Source organism: Pipistrellus hanaki (genome assembly GCF_964339955.1).
Source record: "Pipistrellus hanaki genome assembly, chromosome: 1".
Classification (NCBI taxonomy): Eukaryota; Metazoa; Chordata; class Mammalia; order Chiroptera; family Vespertilionidae; genus Pipistrellus; species Pipistrellus hanaki.
Window position 1 is genome coordinate 22,820,687 of NC_140503.1, and position 20,377 is coordinate 22,841,063.

The 20,377-nt window shown below is 48.5% G+C and overlaps 1 protein-coding gene across 3 annotated transcripts in view; it reads left to right on the top strand.

Annotated features, from left to right (window-relative positions):
• DPF3 (double PHD fingers 3) overlaps positions 1 to 20,377 on the top strand; it is a 250,785-nt gene that overhangs the window by 149,873 nt on the left and 80,535 nt on the right. For all 3 annotated transcript variants that reach the window (XR_014795854.1, XR_014795855.1, XM_084893529.1), the window contains exon 6: positions 8,424 to 8,502. Coding sequence is in view for 1 of the 3 variants with exons in the window: in XM_084893529.1 (XP_084749655.1) it covers positions 8,424 to 8,502 (79 nt within the window). In the remaining 2 variants the exon portion in view is untranslated. The remainder of the gene's footprint in view (positions 1 to 8,423; positions 8,503 to 20,377) is intronic.

Below are 20,377 nucleotides of genomic sequence, written 5' to 3' on the forward strand. Positions count from 1 at the left end.
TCAAATGGCAGCTTCCCAGCCACCCAGGGCTGCCTGAGGCTCATGTAACCAGGGCTGGCAGAGGCTTGTGCTGCCAGCAGTGGCAGCAGCAGAGGTGTGATGGGGGTGTCACCTTCCTCTGATCGCTGGGCCACCTCCTGCCCTTGAGGGCTCCCAGACTGTGAGAGGGGCAGGCCAGGCTGAGGGACATCCCCTTCCAGTGCATGATTTTTTATGCACTGGGCCTCTAGTTAAAATATAAGAATAGTTCTTGAGGCGGAGGGAACCAAACCAGGATGGGTCTCAGTATTCAGGTTGGTCCTCCAGAGTTCTCATGTTTAAGACCCAAGGGGCTTTTTGTGGTCAACTTCATGGGCCTCCAAGGGCATCTGACAGTAACCAGGTGCAGAGGGCCCTCTGGACGCAAATCGCAGCTCTTCATCTAGAGAATTAACTCTTCGTCCTGTCTGTCTCTTTCAGGCTCTAGGCAGGACCCTATGTTTTTCACGGATAAGAGGCTGTCCTGGGTGCACTGTGGGTCTTGATCTAGAGTGAAGTATGGCATATCTCCCTGTGGTCCCCATGTCTTAGTAAACAGCAGAACCACCAGCAAGCCTTTCAGAATGCTGGTCCCCTGGACCTAACCCCGGAAGTTCTGCTTTGGGAGGTGTGGGGTGAGGCTTGGAAAGCTATATCATAACAATAGGTCACGGGTACAAGTGCTTCAGCTCTGCCCACCCTGAGCTGAATCGCTCCAACCTGTTGACAGAAGCCAGACTTTCTGAGTCTGGGGAGGGCAGCTCTTAGATGCTGCATACCTTATATAGCTGGCATCCCGCTTCAGCTATGATTCCCTTTTGACAGTCTTATTATATCTGTTCTTTTCTTTCACTTTTTTCTTGGTTTGCATTTTTTATTTTATTTAAAAAATATTCGAGGATATTTCCCCCCCCATTGCTTTTTAGAGAGAAGGAAAGGGAGCGAGGGAGAGGGAGAGAGAAAGGGAGAAACATCAATGTGAGAGAGAGACATCTATTGGGCTGGGAAGTAAACTGGCAATCCAGGTATGTGCCCCTGACTGGGAATTGAACCCTCAACCGTTTAGTCTGTGGGTCGACACTGTAACCACTCAGCACACCGTCCAGGGCTAGTATGTTCTATTTTTTTATGTGTGAAATATTTGAAAGCAATTCCTAGACATTTGTCATTTAACTTACATATACTTCAGTGTATATCTCTAACATATCACTATTATACCCAACAAAAAGAACAACTATTCTATTATCTACTATCAAATCTCTGATTACTTTTCTCTGCTACATCCTCCCACACACATGTGTTTTTTTTCTCCATGCCATTTATTTGTGGGGAAGAAGTTGGATGGTTGGTCTTGAGGAATTTCTCACATTCTAGAGTTGGCAGACTGATACTATTTAAAGTGTTTCTCTGTTCTCTTTATTTCCTGAAAACTGGTGGTTTGATTAGATTCAGGATATTTATGTGTATAAATTTTCTTTGGTGGGGCAAGAATCTTTCCCATGTGTGATGTATGCATCTTATCGCATCACACCAGGAGGCACATGTTGTCTAGGTGCTCTGCTTCTGGTGGTGCTAAGATTGACAGGTGGATTTGGGTGTTGGCAGCCTGATCTCTTTCTCTAAGTTCCGCATTGAGTTTTTACCTAATTGTTTTAGCAGCCACTGATGAACGTGCCTCGACCCATGAGTTCATTGAGGTTGCAAAATAATGACTTTCGGATTCTATCATTGAAGGAGGCTTTCGAACGTAGAATTTCTGGGCTTTTTGTGAACTTCAGGAGCTGTGTGTCAACTCCAAGCCTGCTTCCTTCCCTTCCCTCAGCCCAAACCAAACTTAGGCGAGTAGATTGTGGAAGGAGAATGGTCTTCACACCTACTGCATTCCCAACTAAGCATCAGTGATTGAACTCCCAGTCATTGAATATGAGTAGGGGGTCTTGGTAGGAGCATTAGCGCTAGCAGCAGCAGCAATTGTTACTTACTGTCCTTACTGTATACCAGGCACTGTGAAGGGCTAGTTACAGTACGAGCTGACACATGGAGAGTGATGACTGAGCACTTCATACTTCATCTACTGCACTGGCCATTGTGGCTGTGCACACTTACAATGTCGCTGGTTCAAACTGAAATGTGCTGCACGTGTAAAATACACACCAGATTTCGAAGATATAGTACGAAAAGAATTCGGAACATCTTCGTATTTTTACATTGATTACATAGTGAAATGATAATATTTTGGTTATATTAGGTTAAGTAAAATGCATTACTAAAATTAATTGCACCTATTTATCTTTTTACTTAAAAAAAAAAAAAAAAAAGGAAGATGTCTCCTGGAAAACTTAAGATGACATGTGTGGCTTGCGTTGTATTTCCATTGGCCAGCGCTGCTTCTTCCATTCCATAAGTTGGTATTATTATTTCCAGAGAGGTTACCTTGCTCAAGGTCTTCCAACCTAGTAAGGAAGAAGTCAGGATTTGAGCATTCTCTGTGGTTTTTCCACTGGGTCACGTGTGGCCCAGTTTCTAGCATGTGGCCAGTGACCGCTTTTTTGAATGAATGATGGAAAAAGAAAGAACAGTCGTATTTCAGCTTGTGGAAGCTGAGAGAAGTTAGGCATCAATCATCTGGGGCTGGATGGGTCCTAGTCCAGCTCCGGGCCCACCTCATGATGGCCAAGGGGCAGTTGAATGGCTCTACATTGCACAGTGACCTTGTGGCCCTGTCACCCGTGGTGGGAGCCCTGGGAAGACCCAGAGGAGTGTAGGCAGGCCTGTCTGGACTGGAATAAGCGCATGAAGCTGTGTAATTAAGTCATCCTTTACAGTGGTGGGTTCAAGCTGCTGTTGACTCCTGGCGAACAGTCACATCCATTTCTGTTGCCAGGACTGAAAGGCAGTTTAAGGCCATGCATCTAAGCATCAGTATCACCTGGGAGATTGTTAAAGATGCAGGACCCCACACTTCACCCTAGATGGACTGGATGACAGTCTGTTCCTTTACTAAGACCCCCAGGTGCTTTGTGTGCTCATTGAGGAAGCCAGGCCTAAGGTAGTGTTTATAAGAACAGCCTCTGTCGTGTTTGAACCATGAGTTCAAAACCCAGCTCCACCACTGACTAGACTTCGGTTGAATTATTTAACCTCTGTGACCTTGACCAAGTTATATATGAACTCTGAGCTTTAGTTTCTTCATCATTAAAATACACAGCCAATTTTAAGTATAGCTTAATAAAGGCCAGGTATTATTAGGAGGGTACAATGGAGATTCCCTGAAGGATGAAAGAAATTTGGATCCAACAATTAATGATTGTGTTAGGGTGACTTTAGTCCAAGAAATATAAGCTCTTTAAAATTCATAAAATTCTTGGGAATCATCCATGTATTATCAAGAAGTAGATCAGTCAATCAGTAAGGATTTATTGATGCATTGTGGTGTAGTTCAGTGCTTCTCAAACTTTAATGTGCATACAAAGCACAGGGGATCTTACTAAGCTGCAAATTAGGATGCAGTTGGTTTTGGAGGTGGGGACTCAGATCTGGCCTGTTCTACAAGCTCCGGGCTGATGACAGTACTGCTGGTCTGAGGACCACACCTTATTTAAAAAAAATATATATATATTTTATTGATTTTTTACAGAGAGGAAGAGAGAGAGATAGAGAGTTAGAAATATCGATGAGAGAGAATCATCAACCAGCTGCCTCCTGCAAACCCCGCACTGGGGATGTGCCCGCAAGCAAGGTACATGCCCTTGACCGGAATCGAACCCAGGACCCTTCAGTCCGCAGGCTGATGCTCTATCCACTGAACCAAACCGGTTTCGGCTGAGGACCACACTTTAAATAGCAGTGAGATAGAGCAGTGGCTCTCAATTTTTCTTTTTTTTTATTTTGGGGGGGGGGAGGGATCTCTCAAAAGCTCTTTACTTAAAAATGACGGAGAGACTCCCCAAAAGCTATTGTTATGGTAGGCTATAACCATAGCCTGGGACTAGTGCTACTTATCGAAAGAGAAAAAGTGTTAAATCTAGGTATTCACAAGTGATGACCTCCTCATGTCCTGTGGCCTCTAAAACTCCAGTGTGCACTTGTGAGGGAATGAGAGTGAAAAATTTCAGATGCTTAGTACTATCACAAAATATTTTTGACATTGAAGACCTCCTGAAAGGGTCTCAGGGTCCCCAGGATTTCTTGAGATACTATTTGAAAACAACTGGTACAGGGGAACTAGCTCTCTGAGGCTGTCCCAGTCGAGGGCCTTTTACTTGTAGGAACTTTAACAGCTTAAGCACAAAGTTGCTGGGACATTGCTCCAACTTTGAGCAATGTTTGAAGATTCAAACCTCAGGAAGGGCAAGAGAGTGGCAGGGATTTGGGATTGGGAAAAGAGGAAAGCTTCCTGGAACCTTCTGGTCTCTACTTCTTCATTCTTCTCTCGCCTTTTCTGTTTCTTTGTGCACATGACCCCCATGGCTTCTGAACTGTTAGATCCCTAGGTCAGCTGGCCTGTACTAACCAACTGTTTTCCAATTCCAAGTTCTTTGGAACTAGAGTCTGATTTGTCCAGTTTAGCTCAAGGTGTCCATTCCTGAGCCAGCCAGTCAGCTGTGGCCAGGCAGCACCGCGCCATGTGGTGCAGTCATGGCCTACCCGTGTGTGAATGAGACATGGGGTGGAGTGGGTGGGCACTTCTCAGAGGGGGAAGAACTGGATTCTTTTGGGTAATCAGCTTTGAAATTTTCTGTAACAGTCTGGAAACCTTGGTCCTGTTTCTCCTACTCGTTCAGTGACTGGACAAGTTGTGAACCCTCCCTGGACCTGTTTTACCAAGTGCCAAATAGGAATAATAGTATTTGCTCTAATTCATAGGTTATTGTAGGAATTAAATGAGCTAATATATGGGAAAGAGCTTCAGATGCCATAGTGCTAAGTGTTGGGGATGCATAATAACGTATGAAATGATCTTTGCTCTCAAGGATGTTGGAATTAAATTGAGGAGAAAATACGAACAGCCATGATACAATTCGAAAGCACAGGCTTTTGACTGTGCACTAACCAAATGCAGTGAGAGTTCAGAGGAAAGAGAGAGATCAACTTGGGCAGGGAGGGGAACTAATTCGTTGAGCACTTCCTGCAGACGTAGCACTATCCTCTGTGGTTTCTCACACCCTTAGTTCTTTTTCAGCAACCCTGCGGTAGAGATGTTGCTCTGCCCATTTTACAGTTAAGAAAGGAAAGCTTAGAGAAGTAACTTGTCCAAAGACACATGGCTGGTATTTAAACCTGTGTCTGCGTCATTAAAGCTGATATTTTTACTCATCAATGTGGCAAGAAGAGGATTATTGGAGGAGTGGAATGTTAGCAGGGCTAACGCAGGGATCAGATGGGGATGAGCAGAGAGGCTGGTCCGAGACAGGGATCATTAAAAATAAAGACGTGAGCTTGAGGTGAACCTAGGGGCATTGGCATCAGGTCACCATTGGATGTCAGTGGGTTTTAGATGGCAATGAATGAATGACCATGGGTTTCTGTCCTTCACTCCTTTAAAAAAAAATGTTTTTATTGATTTCAGAGAGATGAAAGGAGAGGGAAAGAGGGACAGAAACATCAATGATGAGAGAGAATCACTGATCAGCTGCTTCCTTCATGTCCCCTACTGGCTATTGAGTTTCAAAGCCAGGCACGTACCCTGGTTCATGGGTCGATGCTCAACCACTGAGCAATACCGGCCAGGCCCTTCATTCCTTTTGTCTGATGGGTCTAGGAGTCATACAGGGTGGATTGGGTAGGGTGATGCAGAGGTAGAACACCAGCGTGTGGGTCCTTTGAGCAGTGCAGAGGTCAGTTGATGAGCTCCTGGATTAAAATGTGGACTGGAAGGGAAATGCAAAGCCCAAGATGACCCTTGAAGGAAGGAACAATAGCACTTGGATATAGAGGATAAAAGAGAAGAACCGAAGATGATTGACACACGGATCCACCCCCGGACTGATTCATTTCTTCAGCAAATGTTTATTAAGTGCTTCTTGAATGGCTGGCCCCCTGCCAGGTCCCAAGGACAGTTAGTTGTGGCCAAAAGAGACATGTGCTCCACCCTCATATGGGGGTGACAAGAAAATCACGTACACCAACACACGTGCGAAGTGATGTCAGACAGTGTTAAGTGTGGGATAAAACAGGAAGCAAGGTCGGGGAAAGAGAACAATGGAGAGGGTTCGAGTGGACATACATCGACCTATGAACCAGGGGGTCATGATTCAATTATGGGTCAGGGCACATGCCTGGGTTGTGGGCTCAATCCCCAATGTGGGGTGTGCAAGAGGCAGCCAATCCATGATTCTCTCTTTATTGATGTTTCTATTTCTCTCTCAAATCAATACAAATATATTTTTAAAAAGTTGATCAGGGAGGGCTTCTTTGAGGAGGTAGCATTTGAATAACATGAGTAAGATTCTGAGCTTGAGATATTCTGGGAGACTAAAGAGCTACTGCCAGGAAGAATCCCTGGCACGTGCCCTGAGTGTTCTATAGCTATGACCCTCCTCCTACCCCCTTTGCAGTTGAGTAAACTGAGGTGCAGTGAGAGTGTGGGAGCCTGCCTTCACCTGGCTGGTCAGCCCTGCAGAGTGAAACGGAACCCTGGCTCTCAGCTGGGCCCTCCCCTCTCCCCTCTGAGCCTCCCGTTCCACAAAGCTCCTCCTGTCCCTGCCGGTATTTTTAGTCTCTAAGAGCCCCTTTCCTGGGACTGCCGCTGCCTCGTCATTCTGCCTGACTTGCTTTCACTTGCTCCCGGGCGACTGTGACAGGGCTGCGGGCTGCACACGTCAAGCTGTCCCTGGCTTCACTGAGGGGGTGGGGGTGTGCGTGGGGGGGCAAGGGCAGCTCAGGGTCACCACCCTCCGTGTCATGGCGGGCAGGGAAGCCTGTCAGTGCCTCAGGGTGACTGCAGTGCGCCTCACAGCTCCCTCTTTGGGTCAGCTCCGAGTAATGAGGGCGAGGGGAGGGGACTGCTGGCTGTCATGTGCAGAGGGTGAGGGGCTGGGAGGCAAAGGGAGGGGAAGAGCAGTGGGAGGGAGGGAAGAGGGGGGTGGGGTTTTGTAATTTGTGGTGGAGAGACAAGCTGAGGAGGTGGTAGCTTGTCAGGTGGTGTTGAGTGTGAAGTGTGTGTGGGGGTTAGGTGGGTGAGAGAGGGAGAGAGGGAGGGGAGAGAGAGAGAGAGAGAGAGAGAGAGAGAGAGAGAGCGAGCGAGCATGCATACACAAGCAACCACCTCAGGCTTTTGACCCTGCAGTCCCCAGGGCTACTTTTCCAGGCCAGGCCCCTGGGACTTCCCCATTGTCCCTGCATTCCAGGTGGCTGCCATTTTGCTTCTCATCTGCTGTGCTTTCTCTCTGCCCCCAAAGACCCAGCAGACCCTTTCCTGGGTTGGGAGTTTCCTGCTACTCATTACCAGAGAATGACCCGAAGAGGCTAGGGTGCTACACATGTGACCAACGTGGGACTTCCAGAGTTTTAAAAATAAACCTTGCTGCATTCTTGCAGCTACCGCCCTGGACCACAGAGCTGCCTGCTCCCCTTTAGTTGGTCTCTTCTAGCCTCGAGGCAGAGCTCAGCCCACCCCCTGCCCAGGCTGTGCCGACCCTTTCTGGAAGTGCACACGGTGCTGGTGTCAGCGGTCCAGCTTCAGGATCTAATTCTAAGGGTTCTGTCGGTGGCTGTAGGTTCAAGGCAGACCACAGGAGGCCTCAGCTGAAGCCTGCCTCTGGAGTTGGCTGAGCTGGGGGAGGGGAGCTCCTCACACCCCCTGGCCTCATGCCCTGTGCCCTGGTGCCAGGCCTGGCTGGCTCATGAGAGACTTGAGTGGGGGAGTGTGAACCAAGGGGCTTGGCCTGATGACGGTAATATGCTTCTTGCTCCAACACGCCCGTATTCTGGTCAGCTGACGGGAGCCAGTTGGCATCTCCATTTGGTAGCAACAAAGCTGCAAGACTAAGGAGCTGGAGGAAGAGGTCCCACCAGCACCAGGAGAGTATGGGCATTTGGCCAGCAGAGGATTTGCAGCGAGACTGTCTTGAGTTAATTTCCTGGCTCTGCACTTAGTAGCTGAGTGGCCTTACCCAAGCTACTTTACCCTCTCCGGTTGTCTCGGTTTTCTGATCTGTTACGTGGGGCCCATAGTAGTGTCTCCCTCTGGGATCTGTGAGTAGTTGAGCGCTTTGGGGTAAGTTACCTCATTTCCCTGGGCCTTAGTTTCCCGGCCTGTAAAATGGGGTTGGGACGGGCACAAATGTGATGGAAGTGGAACGAGGAGGTGCAGGCGAGGCGCTCGGGGCCTCACAGAGCACGTGCTCAGGACCTGTGGTGACGAACAGAATAACAAGTAACGTGAAACCCCAATGTCTCCCCAGGCCCGTGGCTCTGCAGGTGGCAGGAGGAGGCATGACCCCGCCTCTCAGGAAGACCACGACAAGCCTTACGTCTGTGACAGTAAGTACAGGACACGCCGCCTTCCTTCTCCTGCCCCTGCCCTCACCCCTGTCCCCACCGTTCCTGTGCTTCCCTGCCTGTCAGCCCCCAGCCCCAGGCGTGCTGGCTCCTCCTCTGGGGCTCGCACCCCAGCTCCCCTGCCTGCACCTCCCCTCAGACATCACCTCCTCTCTGCCCTCGTGTTTCTGCATGAGGAGGGCAAGTGGGAGGCCTTGGGTGCTTGCAGTCCCCTTCTTTTAGCTTTTCTCTGTTCCTGTGTCTTTCACTGTCTCCTTAAGATCCCCTATTGCTTTCTCTGCTTCCGAGAATTACAAACAACAGCATAACTCAGAATCCTCCAACAGAAATACTTGGTTCCTGTGGCTTTTCATTTGTTTTCCTTTAATTCCCCTTTTCTCTTCCTTCTGTCCTACATAGGGCAAGTTATGACTTCTTTACTTGGATCGCCTCGATCCATCTCCAGCCTTTCTTGCCACATTCAGAAACATCTTTTGGACAAACGACGGCCTGGCTCCTGGGTTTGGGGTCTGCAGGCAGAGCTGGGGAGGACCGGGGGAGAGAGTGCCGGGAGCAGTGGTGGTGGGTGGACCAGGGACTGGTGTCAGCGGTATAGGCTTTGCTGTCAGCTGGAGAGCTTTTGTCTTTCTCACCTGCCAGAGCATTGGGTGGTGGGTTAAAAGTCCCTGCCCTAGTATCTTCTCACTGTATCAAGCACCATCTGCTCATTCCATGGCAAGGGCAGCCCTCAAAACCGCATTCCCTGTACCTCTTCCCTTCCCATCTTCTCCTCTCTTTGAGGATGCAGAGCTCTGCCTTCCGGTGTCCCGTCCTGATGCAGTGGTCCCTTCCGGTGTCCCATTCTGGTGCAGTGCTCCCTTCCGGTGTCCCATCCTGGTGCAGTGCTCCCTTCCGGTGTCCCGTCCTGGTACAGTGATGCCTTCCGGTGTCCCGTCCTGGTGCAGCGGTCCCTTCCGGTGTCCCGTCCTGGTGCAGTGATGCCTTCCGGTGTCCCGTCCTGGTGCAGCGGTCTCTTCCGGTGTCCCGTTCTGGTGCAGCGGTCCCTTCCGGTGTCCCGTCCTGGTGCAGTGCTCTCTTCCGGTGTCCCGTCCTGGTACAGCGATGCCTTCCGGTGTCCCGTCCTGGTGCAGCGGTCCCTCCCGGTGTCCCGTCCTGGTGCAGCGGTCCCTCCCGGTGTCCCGTCCTGGTGCAGCGGTCCCTCCCGGTGTCCCGTCCTGGTGCAGGGGTCCCTCCCGGTGTCCCGTCCTGGTGCAGCGGTCCCTCCCGGTGTCCCGTCCTGGTGCAGCGGTCCCTCCCGGTGTCCCGTCCTGGTGCAGCGGTCCCTCCCGGTGTCCCGTCCTGGTGCAGCGCTCCCTCCCGGTGTCCCGTCCTGGTGCAGCGGTCCCTTCCGGTGTCCCGTCCTGGTGCAGCGGTCCCTTCCGGTGTCTCGTCCTGGTGCAGCGCTCCCTTCCGGTGTCCCGTCCTGGTGCAGCGGTCCCTTCGGTGTCCTGTCCTGGTGCAGTGGTCTTTCTGGTGTCCCATCCTGGTGCAGCGGTCCCTTCCGGTGTCGCATCCATTTCATCAGTGTTTGCAGTCTCTGTGAGAGCAGGGGGAGAACTTGGGAAGATGGGGCTTAGGGGATACTTTGGAGGTGATGCCATTTTCCTCCTTTTTCACTGGACTCTTGATTTAAAAAATTTGTTCTGTGGCCAGTGAGGTGACAGCTGGTTGGAGAACATTTTGTTAGAAGACCTCAAACTCCATGACCTTTACTTGGCTTATTATTTTTTAAAAATTGATCTTGATTTTTGAAAGTATTACAGATGCCCCCACTTCACCCAGGTCCGCCCCATCCCACTCCACCCCCAGGCCTGCACCGCACTATGGTCTGTGTCCACGGGTTACACATATATGTATGTAAGTTCTTCGGTTAACCCACTTGGCTTCTTAACACACTGTGCAGATGACATTTATGACACAACTGCAGGTGACATCTCTGTCCCAAAGCAACTCCATTTTAGAATGAGGGGAGAGCAGGGCCTGGGGCCGGATCCTTCTTGCCTTACCAGGAGGTGCCTGCATTGGCCTGGGTCTTGCTTCCTAAATGGGGTTCATCAAAGCCCAAGCTGGCCCTGGGGAGGACCTCAGGCACCCACCAAATGGGCTTCCCAACTGTGTCAGCAAGTTGCCAACACGAGTGCCAGCAGCTGCTTTGGAACTGGGGCTTTGCCTTGTGGTTCCTCTTTTGAAAACTTTTATTTTTATTATGTGATTTTTTGTGCCACCATAGACAGGTGTTGCTCTATCGCTAAACCTTTCATCGGGTTCTCAGCCAATGATAGGCCCCTGTAGTCCCAGACACACCATGTGTCCTTCACCACCTCTCAGCCCCTCTCCTCCCTCCTTTGTCATCTGCCTCCACAAAGCGCCCTTTGTGGTGTCCCTCTCTTGCCTTCCCCCCTCTTTCTGCACAAAGTGCTTGCATCACACCCTCTCCCCCATCTCCGGTGGCTTTGTTCAGGGCTCATGATGCCATTTGCTTTTCCTGTTCCCCTCCCCGCAGGGTCTTTTCCTCCTTCTGTTTACGCTGTGGGACTCGGAGGCCTGATTACCGGCCTGGTGTGGGCTTTCTGGAAGTCTCCCTGCCGGACTCCTTGGCTTTGCCCGCACAGGCACTGCCTCCCTTTCCTCTCTCGAGGGAGCAAGGTCCACCCTGGATTGCCCTTCTCTTTCTGGCTCTCTTAGGAAATTGTGTGGCAGCTCCGTGATTAATAGACTTTATTTTTATCTGGTGCCTTTCAGACATGTGATCCTTTGGGATAGAAGTGACCTTTGGAGAGGTCATGAGGCCCACTCTGCACCCCAGTACTCAGCAAGGAATGCTTTTAATAATCTCTAATGCATCCTAAGTAGAGAGGTGTCTGGTCTCCTCCTTGAATGTCCCCGGGGATGGTGTTACCATAAGCTGACCTTTCTTCCATGCTTCTAATCGTGCTCGGGGTGATTGTTTCTCGCTAACAGGAACGGAAATGTTTCTCTTCCATAGGCTCCCTTTCTTTCGTGCATCTTTCCCCATCAAACAGGTACATTGAGATTCTGTCTGTTCTGGAGGTGCTCGTACCCTCCCCCTGTAGCCTCAGTTTACCTGGGGTACGTCCCCTAAGCTCGGCGACGGCCTGCTCTGAATTCCCTTCCAGCACTCCCAGGGGAAGTAGCACCGAGGCTGTTTGGCTGAAAGAGTAACAGACACGCTTTCTTGTTTATCTTACACATCACTTCCTAACGCCGCCCACATCGGCAGAGTGTGGAAGTGTCCGACCGCCCCATTGCACTGTGTCCGTGACTTCCACACGGTCAGAGGTAGCTAATGCCTCTCTCTGTGCTCTTTTCGACTGATGCATTTGATTATTTCTTTGTCCATGAATCACTCTGCATTGGGCCCTATCGAGTCTCAATAAAGACATAGAATAATATGTGACTTCAATATATAGGATTCAATAAAGGCAATTGTAAAAACATTGCCCAATAGTAAAATTTTATTCTCCACAGATTCCTGATCGCTACCATTTTTGTATCACCTGTGGTTTGATTTGCATAATCCTCACTCCATCTTACAAGTTAATTTTGAAAATATTAGGCCACCTTGGACCTCACCACCTCCTTCCGGGTTTATGGGGAGTAGCAGTCATTTCAGATGTGATTGCATTTAACCCTTCCTGGGTTATATGTCTAAATATAGTTGCCCTGCTATGTTCCTGGCCCAAGCTTCCCTTTCAAGATGGGTGGCTGAAATATTAGCTTAGCCGTTAACTGCAGGTGATAGATAGTTTGCCTATTGCCTTTCACTCAGCCATTGGATTTATTTCATCTCAGGGAAACATTAAATCATCTGAACATAATTTATTTTTTACCCAACCCATGGCGCGTGTGTAGATGGATACTTCATTTCCCAGTCTCTATTAATTATCCTGAGCATTTACCAAGCTTAGAGATTAAAGTTCCGCTTCTTCCCTTTCAGTCTCGGGCTGAAGAAGAAGTGTTCCTCACCCACAAACAAAGCCACCGAATGGAACTTTGTGGGAAAGGCGGTCATGTTTGACCAAGTGTGGCTTTGGACTGTGGGCCCAGAGATAACCTCGGTGTTTATTATAACGCAGATTCCCCGGCCTCACGCCAGACCACCTGCCTCAGAATCCCTGGGAGCAGGCTCAGGAGGACCCTGCATCTTTGAGGGGGAACTAGGAATACTAACTTTTCAGAATGACTGGTCTATTTCATCTGAATTCGAAGGTTTCTGGCCGACCGCTCAGCCCTTTTTTATTCCCTGCTTTTTGCATCTGGAAGTTCTGTCGTCTCCAGGAATTCTCCAGGCAGAGTGCCACTGGCTTGCATCACTGTTTTAGTTGGTCTCTTTAGGATCTTTCCAATCCGTTCAGCGCTGCTGTAAAACTCAGCAGTCCCATATCAAACTCAGTAATCCAGCACTTGACATTAATTAACGTAATAGCTTTAAATCCTCATAGTATCGTTAGCCCCCTTTTATATGCGGTACGATAACTGGAGATAGACATATGAAAGGAATTCTCGAGTTTGGGCTGCTGGGATGTTTTAAAAATCGTTTCGAGAGTTTGCTTCTTCTCTTCCTGACTGGGCCCGACCTTGCGTTCTCTGTTAGCATCATTGGGGCAGGCTCCTGACGAGAGGCTTGCGTTTCCATTTTCTTTGTTCAAGGGGCATCATAAGAAAGAAGGTGGCAGTAATGGGGTGAGATTCAGGGAGAGGAAGGACATTTTGTCTCTAAGCCTTAGCCATTTGGGGAGGAACAAAACAGGCAATTTCCCTTTTGCTGGCACAGTGGAAATGATTTGTGAAGTATCCCTCCCCCCCTTAAAAATTAATGTTAATATGGAACATTTAACATTTACATGTTTAATTTAAAAAATATTTAAATGAGACCTACTCTTTTAACAAATTCTAAGTATACAGTATGCATTGTTGCCTACAGGTGCAGTGTTGTGTAGCAGATCTCTCTCTTTTTAAAAATATTTTATTGATTTTTTTTACAGAGAGGAAGGGAGAGAGATAGAGAGTTAGAAACATCGATGAGAGAGAAACATCAATCAGCTACCTCCTGAACATCCCTTACTGGGGATGTGCCTGCAACCAAGGTACATGCCCTTGACCGGAATTGAAAGCTCTATCCACTGAGCCAAACCGGTTTCAGCTAGAGCTTATTCCTCTTGCTTGATGCAAACTTAGGCCCGATCCACTCTTTATTGCTATGAATTTGACTTTTTAAGATACTTCGTCATTGTGGAGTCAGGCAGTATTTTTTTTTTTCTTTCTGTGATTGGGTAGTGCGCTTAGTGTAATGTCCTCAAGGGTCATCCATGTTGTCACATATTGAAGAATTTCCCCTTTTCAAAGGACAAATAGAATTCCATTGTATGTACCTCCCCCATTTTCTTCCTTTTTAGTCACCCGTTGGACCCCTAGGTTGTTTCCACACCTGGCTCTTGTGCGTACAGCTGCAGTGAACGTAGGGGTGCTAATGTCTCTTTGAGACCCTGATTTCGGTTCTTTTGAATAAATAACTAGGAATGGGATTGCTGGATCTAATTGTAGTTCTATTTTTAATTTTTTCGGGAGCCTCCTTACTGCTTCCCACAGCATCCTCGCGGTTTTGCGTTCTCACTGGCAGTGTGCAAGTTTTCCAGTTTCTCCACATCCTCTCCAGCACTTAGTCTTTTGTTCCCAATTTTCCCCCCTGATCACGGTGATGACTCCTGCTAACGGGTGCTTACCCTGTGCAGAGCACGGGGCTAAGCATTGCACATACATTGTTTCTGTAAATCCTCACACGAACATTGAAAAGTAGGAACAGGTGACCTCACTTTTTCCGTGAAAGAAACTGAGGCTCAGAGAGGTTTAGGGATTTGTCCAAGGCCACACAGCTAGGTGATGCTGAAGCTGGGATAAGGGTCCTGGTTTCTCCAGGTCGGGAGCTGGCATCCCTCAGGAGCTGGCCACCACAAAACTGCGGGTGAAATGTGTCCTCCTGCCTGGAGTTTGGTTCTCCCCGGTCTGTGAGGTGAGGCCTGGCTCACAGTTGACAGGTGGCTTCTTGGTGTCAGATTGGCAAGCTGGGGTCTGGTAGTAATGACAACTGCAGTGGAATGGAATGGATTATAGAATTTTGAGCCTTTTAAATTCCTTCACCCTTCCACCTCCCAAACCGAGGCATCAGGTAGATGAATGACAAAAGGCTGGGAGCGTGACTTCTCTCTGAGTCACGGCCTGTGTCTCTCCACTCGGCCTCCACATCAGTTGAGAGCCTGCTTCTCCTCCATCCGTACCCCACAGACATGCATTGCTGATTGGGTATGGCCTGTGACTGAAACCGGGACCTCGGTCTGCAGTATTACCTCCCTTCTAGAAACCCAGTGCAGTGACCATGTCCAGTTGGGGACAGCGGCAGAATAAGGTCTGGGGTCCCTTCTTGCTCTACTTGGCTTGCTGGAGGGAGGAAGGTTATGGGGCAAAAAGCCAAGAAATCAGGGTCTGGCTCTGGTTCCACCCTCAATGGCCGGGGCACCACTTTCCTCACTTGTCAGTGAGGCAGCTTCCTTTCCTGAGTCTTTGACCTTCCTGATCCACACTCCTTCCCTCCAGGGTACGCTCCTTTCTTCCCAGGCAGCGGCTTAACAATGAGGCTCCTCGCCCAGGAGGCAAGGTGTCAGACTGTGGGGTGTCACGGGATCTCTGCCTGCGCAGGCGCAGAGGACCTGCAGGATGGGAGGGCTGTGCACGGCTCGCACCTAAGGCAGTCCCAGAAAAATCTGCTTGACTGCAACCTCAAAATTCCTCTCGGTTTCCCCATACCTGAGCACACAGGGAGAATCAGATGACTATTGCAGTCTTATTAAAAATTTTTTTTTGAGGGCATTAGGCTCCACATTCTCTAAGACTCATGCGCTTTTCGCTTCAAGCTGCAGTGGAAAAGCCAATAACTGCGGCCTTCAGGCTGGCTGCCCTTGTCACTGAAGGGAAGCCGGGCTCATCACTCAGTTGTCACAGCTATTATCTTGCAGGTCCTTGCGTGGGGGGCGGGGGTGGTGGGAAAGGCTCTGCGCCCCAGAAACTTGATTTGTGGAGCGGGGCCTGTGGCGTGGGATTGATCCCTGGAGACTGAGTGCACTTGTTAAAGTGAAGCTGGGTCTGTTTAAATATTTAAATGCCAGCATGTCATGGACACAGGTAGGAGTGTCCCAGCAGGGCTGGCCAGCGGCAGGGCTGGGGAGAGGCTGAAGTTGCTCTTTGATGTCCTCATTTCCCTTTTTCCTTTGCTCCCACTGCCTGCCTTTCCCCTCCCGCTGGCCCCACCCTCCGGCATTCCCAGGAATCTTGCCCATTGGCCACCAAACCGAGGCTCGCCTCTTCTGGGCTGCAACTCACGCCCTCTCGAATGATTGTCCCATCCAGTTAGAACCTTGTTCTCAGCCAGCTGTTACTTGATGGGAACTTTGTGGCAAATGATTCCTATTAAGATGTGGATGACCAAGAAGAGGGTAGATATTAACATTTGTAGAGGTTCTTTTTATTTAAAAAAATTTATAGAAATTGTGTATGTTCATTGCAGGAAAATCAGAAATTATAGATAAGCATAAAGGGAAAAGTAAAAATTATTCATAATCTTACTCCTCAGAGATAACTTTCATTTTTTTTGTGCTGTATATTATTGTAGGCTTCTGGTCTACATATAACACACATACACACACACATACATAATATATGATACATGTTATTTTAATGTCTCCCCCCACCCCCATTCAAAATACATGAAAAACATCTTTTCTTGTCAATAACATTATTTTTATGATGACATTTTAGGGCCATCCAGTACCTAAGTACTGAATGCCACTGCTCAGTGTTCCACTTGTGGATGTTTAGACAGTTTGTATTGCAAACAATATTGCAGCTAGATCTTTGCATAACGCTTTGGTTACTTCCTAGAAGCAGAATTGTGAGGTCAAATCGAAGAGCCTGGGGCACAGCCTTTGATTTCTCTCATTTGAAACCACGGTGCGGACTGAGGGAAGCAGGCGCAGGCCATGGCCGCCCAGGCTGAAGAGAGCTGGGTGAAACACAGTGAGAGCTGGCTGTGGAGTGAGAAGGCTGAGGTCAGGCTGTGGCTGTTCTGCTTGTTATTGGGGATTTTAAAGAAAATCACTTGGGTCCGGAGTCTCTGTTCCTTAGATGTGGAGTGGGATGGTAGCTGGTTGGGAGAACTACGTGAGATAATGAGAGTCAAGATGTTTGCACGTGGCTTGTGGTTCATGAATGTTTTTTTCATCGTTTCCTTTTCCTTGTTTTCTCAGACTCTGAGACAGTTGGGAAGATATGGCTGATATTGCGGAAGGAGACAGACTGCCAGGCACATTTCGTTGAGTGGACAGTGAGCGCTGCAGGAGTCCAGGGGAGGGAGTGGTCAGGGGTTGCTGGCTGGTGTGTCAGGGGGCTTCTCCAGGATGCCACGCAGGTCCTTGGGGAATGACAATATTTTGTCATATGAGTTTGTGGAAACTGGAAGGAAACCCAGAAATGTCTAACTAGTATTAATGGAAGTTTGTTTCCCCCAAGAAAGTGAAGCCCTTATACCATTGTTGTAGGCGGATGCGGCCTGCCTCAGGGAGGGGTCAGTGAGACACACTAGAGAGCTTGGGGCTCACAAATAAAGCCAGCTCTGTACTGAGGCAGCATTTATGCCAGGCACACGCCCAGAGAGCCTGAGAGCGAGGGCATGCTGGCCAGTCCCAAATATTTCGGGGCTGCCACACCTCACGGCAAATTCATTAGTCAACAGAGTCAAATATCAACAGTACAACGATCGAAATTTCTTTTTGAGAGCCAACTTTTTTAAACTTAAACTTCTTCTAATGCCACTTCTTTTTAAAAAATATATTTTATTGATTTTATTACAGAGAGGAAGAGAGAGGGATAGAGAGTTAGAAACATCGATGAGAGAGAAACACCGATCAGCTGCCTCCTGCACACTCCCTACTGGATATATGCCCTTGACCGGAATCAAACCTGGGACCCTTGAGTCTGCAGGCCCATGCTCTTATCCACTGAGCCAAACAGGTTTCTGCTAACGCCACTTCTTCAAAATAGACTTGCCCAGGCCATGGTATTTTGTGGAAGAGCCACACTCAAGGGGAAGGGGCCAAAGAGCCGCATGTGGCTCTCAAGCCGTGGTTTGCCGACCACTGGGTTAGGGCAACTGGTCTGACTTTTTATCTTCCTCCATTTACCTTGACAATTATGTTTATTGACATTGTTTTTAATTGTAGGATTAAAGGAGAATTTATACTTTACCCTTTGAGCTAACTAAAGGCATGCTAATGTAGAACTCATTAGGATAGGAATCAAAAATACTGTCCCTCCAAGGGGTGGTGGTCAGAAGAAGATGGTTCTCCAGTCAGAAGCCCAGGGTTTGAATCTTTGCTATGTCACTTCCTAGCCACGACCTTTCGCAAATCCCAAAACTTCTCTGAGCCTCGGTTTCTTTTTCTGTCAAGTGAGGGAAATAAGATTAACCTTAGGAGGTTTTCAGGAGGGTTAAGGAGATTGTGTGTAAAAACAGCTCACTTCCTGATTCACATGCTCAATAAGAACTTATTTTCTTTATACTAAGTTAAGAAAGGGTACTTATTTTGTACCCAAGTTGTGCTCCTAGTTCTGTTCTGTGCAGTGGCTGCTGAAATTGTCGGGACCAGGGAAGCAATCTGATAAATTTAAATGATTAAAAATAGCTTTACTGAGCCTGGCTGGTGTGGCTTGGTGGTTGAGCATTGACTTATGAACCAAGAGGTCACAGTTCGATTCCTGGTCAGGGCACAAGCCCAGGTCGTGGGCTGGATCCTCAGTACGGGTTGTGCAGCAGGTAGCTGACCAATGATTCTCTCATCATTATGTTCTATCTCTCTCTCCCTCTCCTTTCCTCTCTGAAGTCAATAAAAATATATTTTAAAAAATAGCTTTAATGGCCCTAGCCCATTTTGCTAAGTGGTTAGAATCTCAGTTTCGATTCCTAGTCAAGGGCAAGTGCTAGGTTCATGTGGCATGGGGTCAGGTTCATGTGGGAGACAGCCAATTGGTGTGTCTCTCTCACATCAATATTTCTTTCTCTCCCTCCCTCCCTCTCTCTCTCCCCCCCTCCCTCTCTCCTCCCTCCCCTTCTTTCTTCCCTTCCACTCTTTTTAGAAACCATTGGAAAAATATCCTTGGGTGAGGATTAAAACAAACAAACAAACAAATAAAAGCTTTATTGAACATGTGTTGTGTGCTAGGCACTCTGGTAAGCACCTTATGAGAATGGACTCACCCAGTTCTTACAACATTTAGATGAGGCATGAACTATTATGACCCCCATTTTACAGACAAGGAAACTGAGATTGGGAAAATTAAGTCACATGGCCTATTAGCTGGCCCAGGAAAGTTGACCCCAGAGTTCTCCAGTAGTCTGTTACTGCTTCCCAGCAGGGCAGGAAAGAACCCCACTAACACATCTAATGCTTTGGTTTTGGGAGTTTCCGCCTTTCTCTGCCTGGGATCCAGAATCAGGTTATATAGTATTTTGAAATGAAAGGTTTGTTGCTTATTTATGTTTTTCCAGATTTTTGTTTGTTTGTTTGTTGTTGTTTTTTAAAGCCAGAGTCACATTCACATACAGTAAATTCCTAAAATAAGCAGAATGCCCTCCTGTGATGGAGACACAGGACTTCCGGATCCTGCAGAGCCAGGGTCAGAGGAAGGTGGCTTTGAAAAATTGGGGTGTTGCCGAGACCAGTTTGGCTCAGTGGATAGAGCATCTGCCTGCAGACTGAAAGGTCCCGAGTTCGATTCCGGTCAAGGGCATGTACCTTGGTTGCGGGCACATCCCCAGTGGGGGGTGTGCAAGAGGCAGCTGGTCGATGTATCTCTCTCATCGACGTTTCTAACTCTCTATCCTTCTCAATTCCTCTCTGTGTAAAATCAATAAAATATATTTAAAGAAAAAAGAAAAAGAAAAAGTGGGGTGTTACATCCCACCCCTGCTCTAGCCAATGCATTTCTATCTAGAAGAATTCAGTTTAAAATAGGCATCAGGTGGCTCTGAAGAAGAACTACCACAGGAAGGCAGCTGTGGACCTGGGCGAGGGGTGTAGGCAGCCTCTGAATGGCTGCTGTGGCTGGGAGCTGTTTTTCTGTCACAGTTGGGGGAATAATTGCTTTGGGAGGCACACAGGCCTCAGGGGACCCAGAGAAACAAAGCTGTGAGGTGTGAGAATGGAAGACATAGCGATCATCTGATCCGACTGCCATGTTTTACCGATGTGGCAACCAAGAAAGTATGGGATTTGTCCACCCGTGTTGGTGTCCGAGCCAGGGCCAGACTCCAGGTCTGCAGAGGGCCACCCAGGCTGCTGCCTCTGGGCTCGCAAGGGTGGGGGAAGGTGCTCCCCTGGACTTGCCCAGGAGGAGCTTCTTGGTGCCTAAATGCTGTAGGAACTGGACCAATCTCTTATACTGGTGGAGCCCTCATTGGCTCTTGAGAAAAGCCGTGACATTTAAAAGTCATAGGCATTGCCCAGCTGGTGTGGCTCAGTGGTTGAGCATTGGCCCATGCACCAAGAGGCCCCAGTTCGATTCCTGGTCAGGGCACATGCCCGGCTGTGGGCAGGTGTGCAGGAGGCCAATTGATGTTTCTATCTCTTCCCTCTCCCTTCCTTTCTCTCTAGAAGAAATAACAACGTAGTCAATAAAAAAATCTTTACAAAAAGTAAGAAGTCATAGGGACTGACAGTACCCTGAGCACCCAAGGATTTTGTCCCCAGCT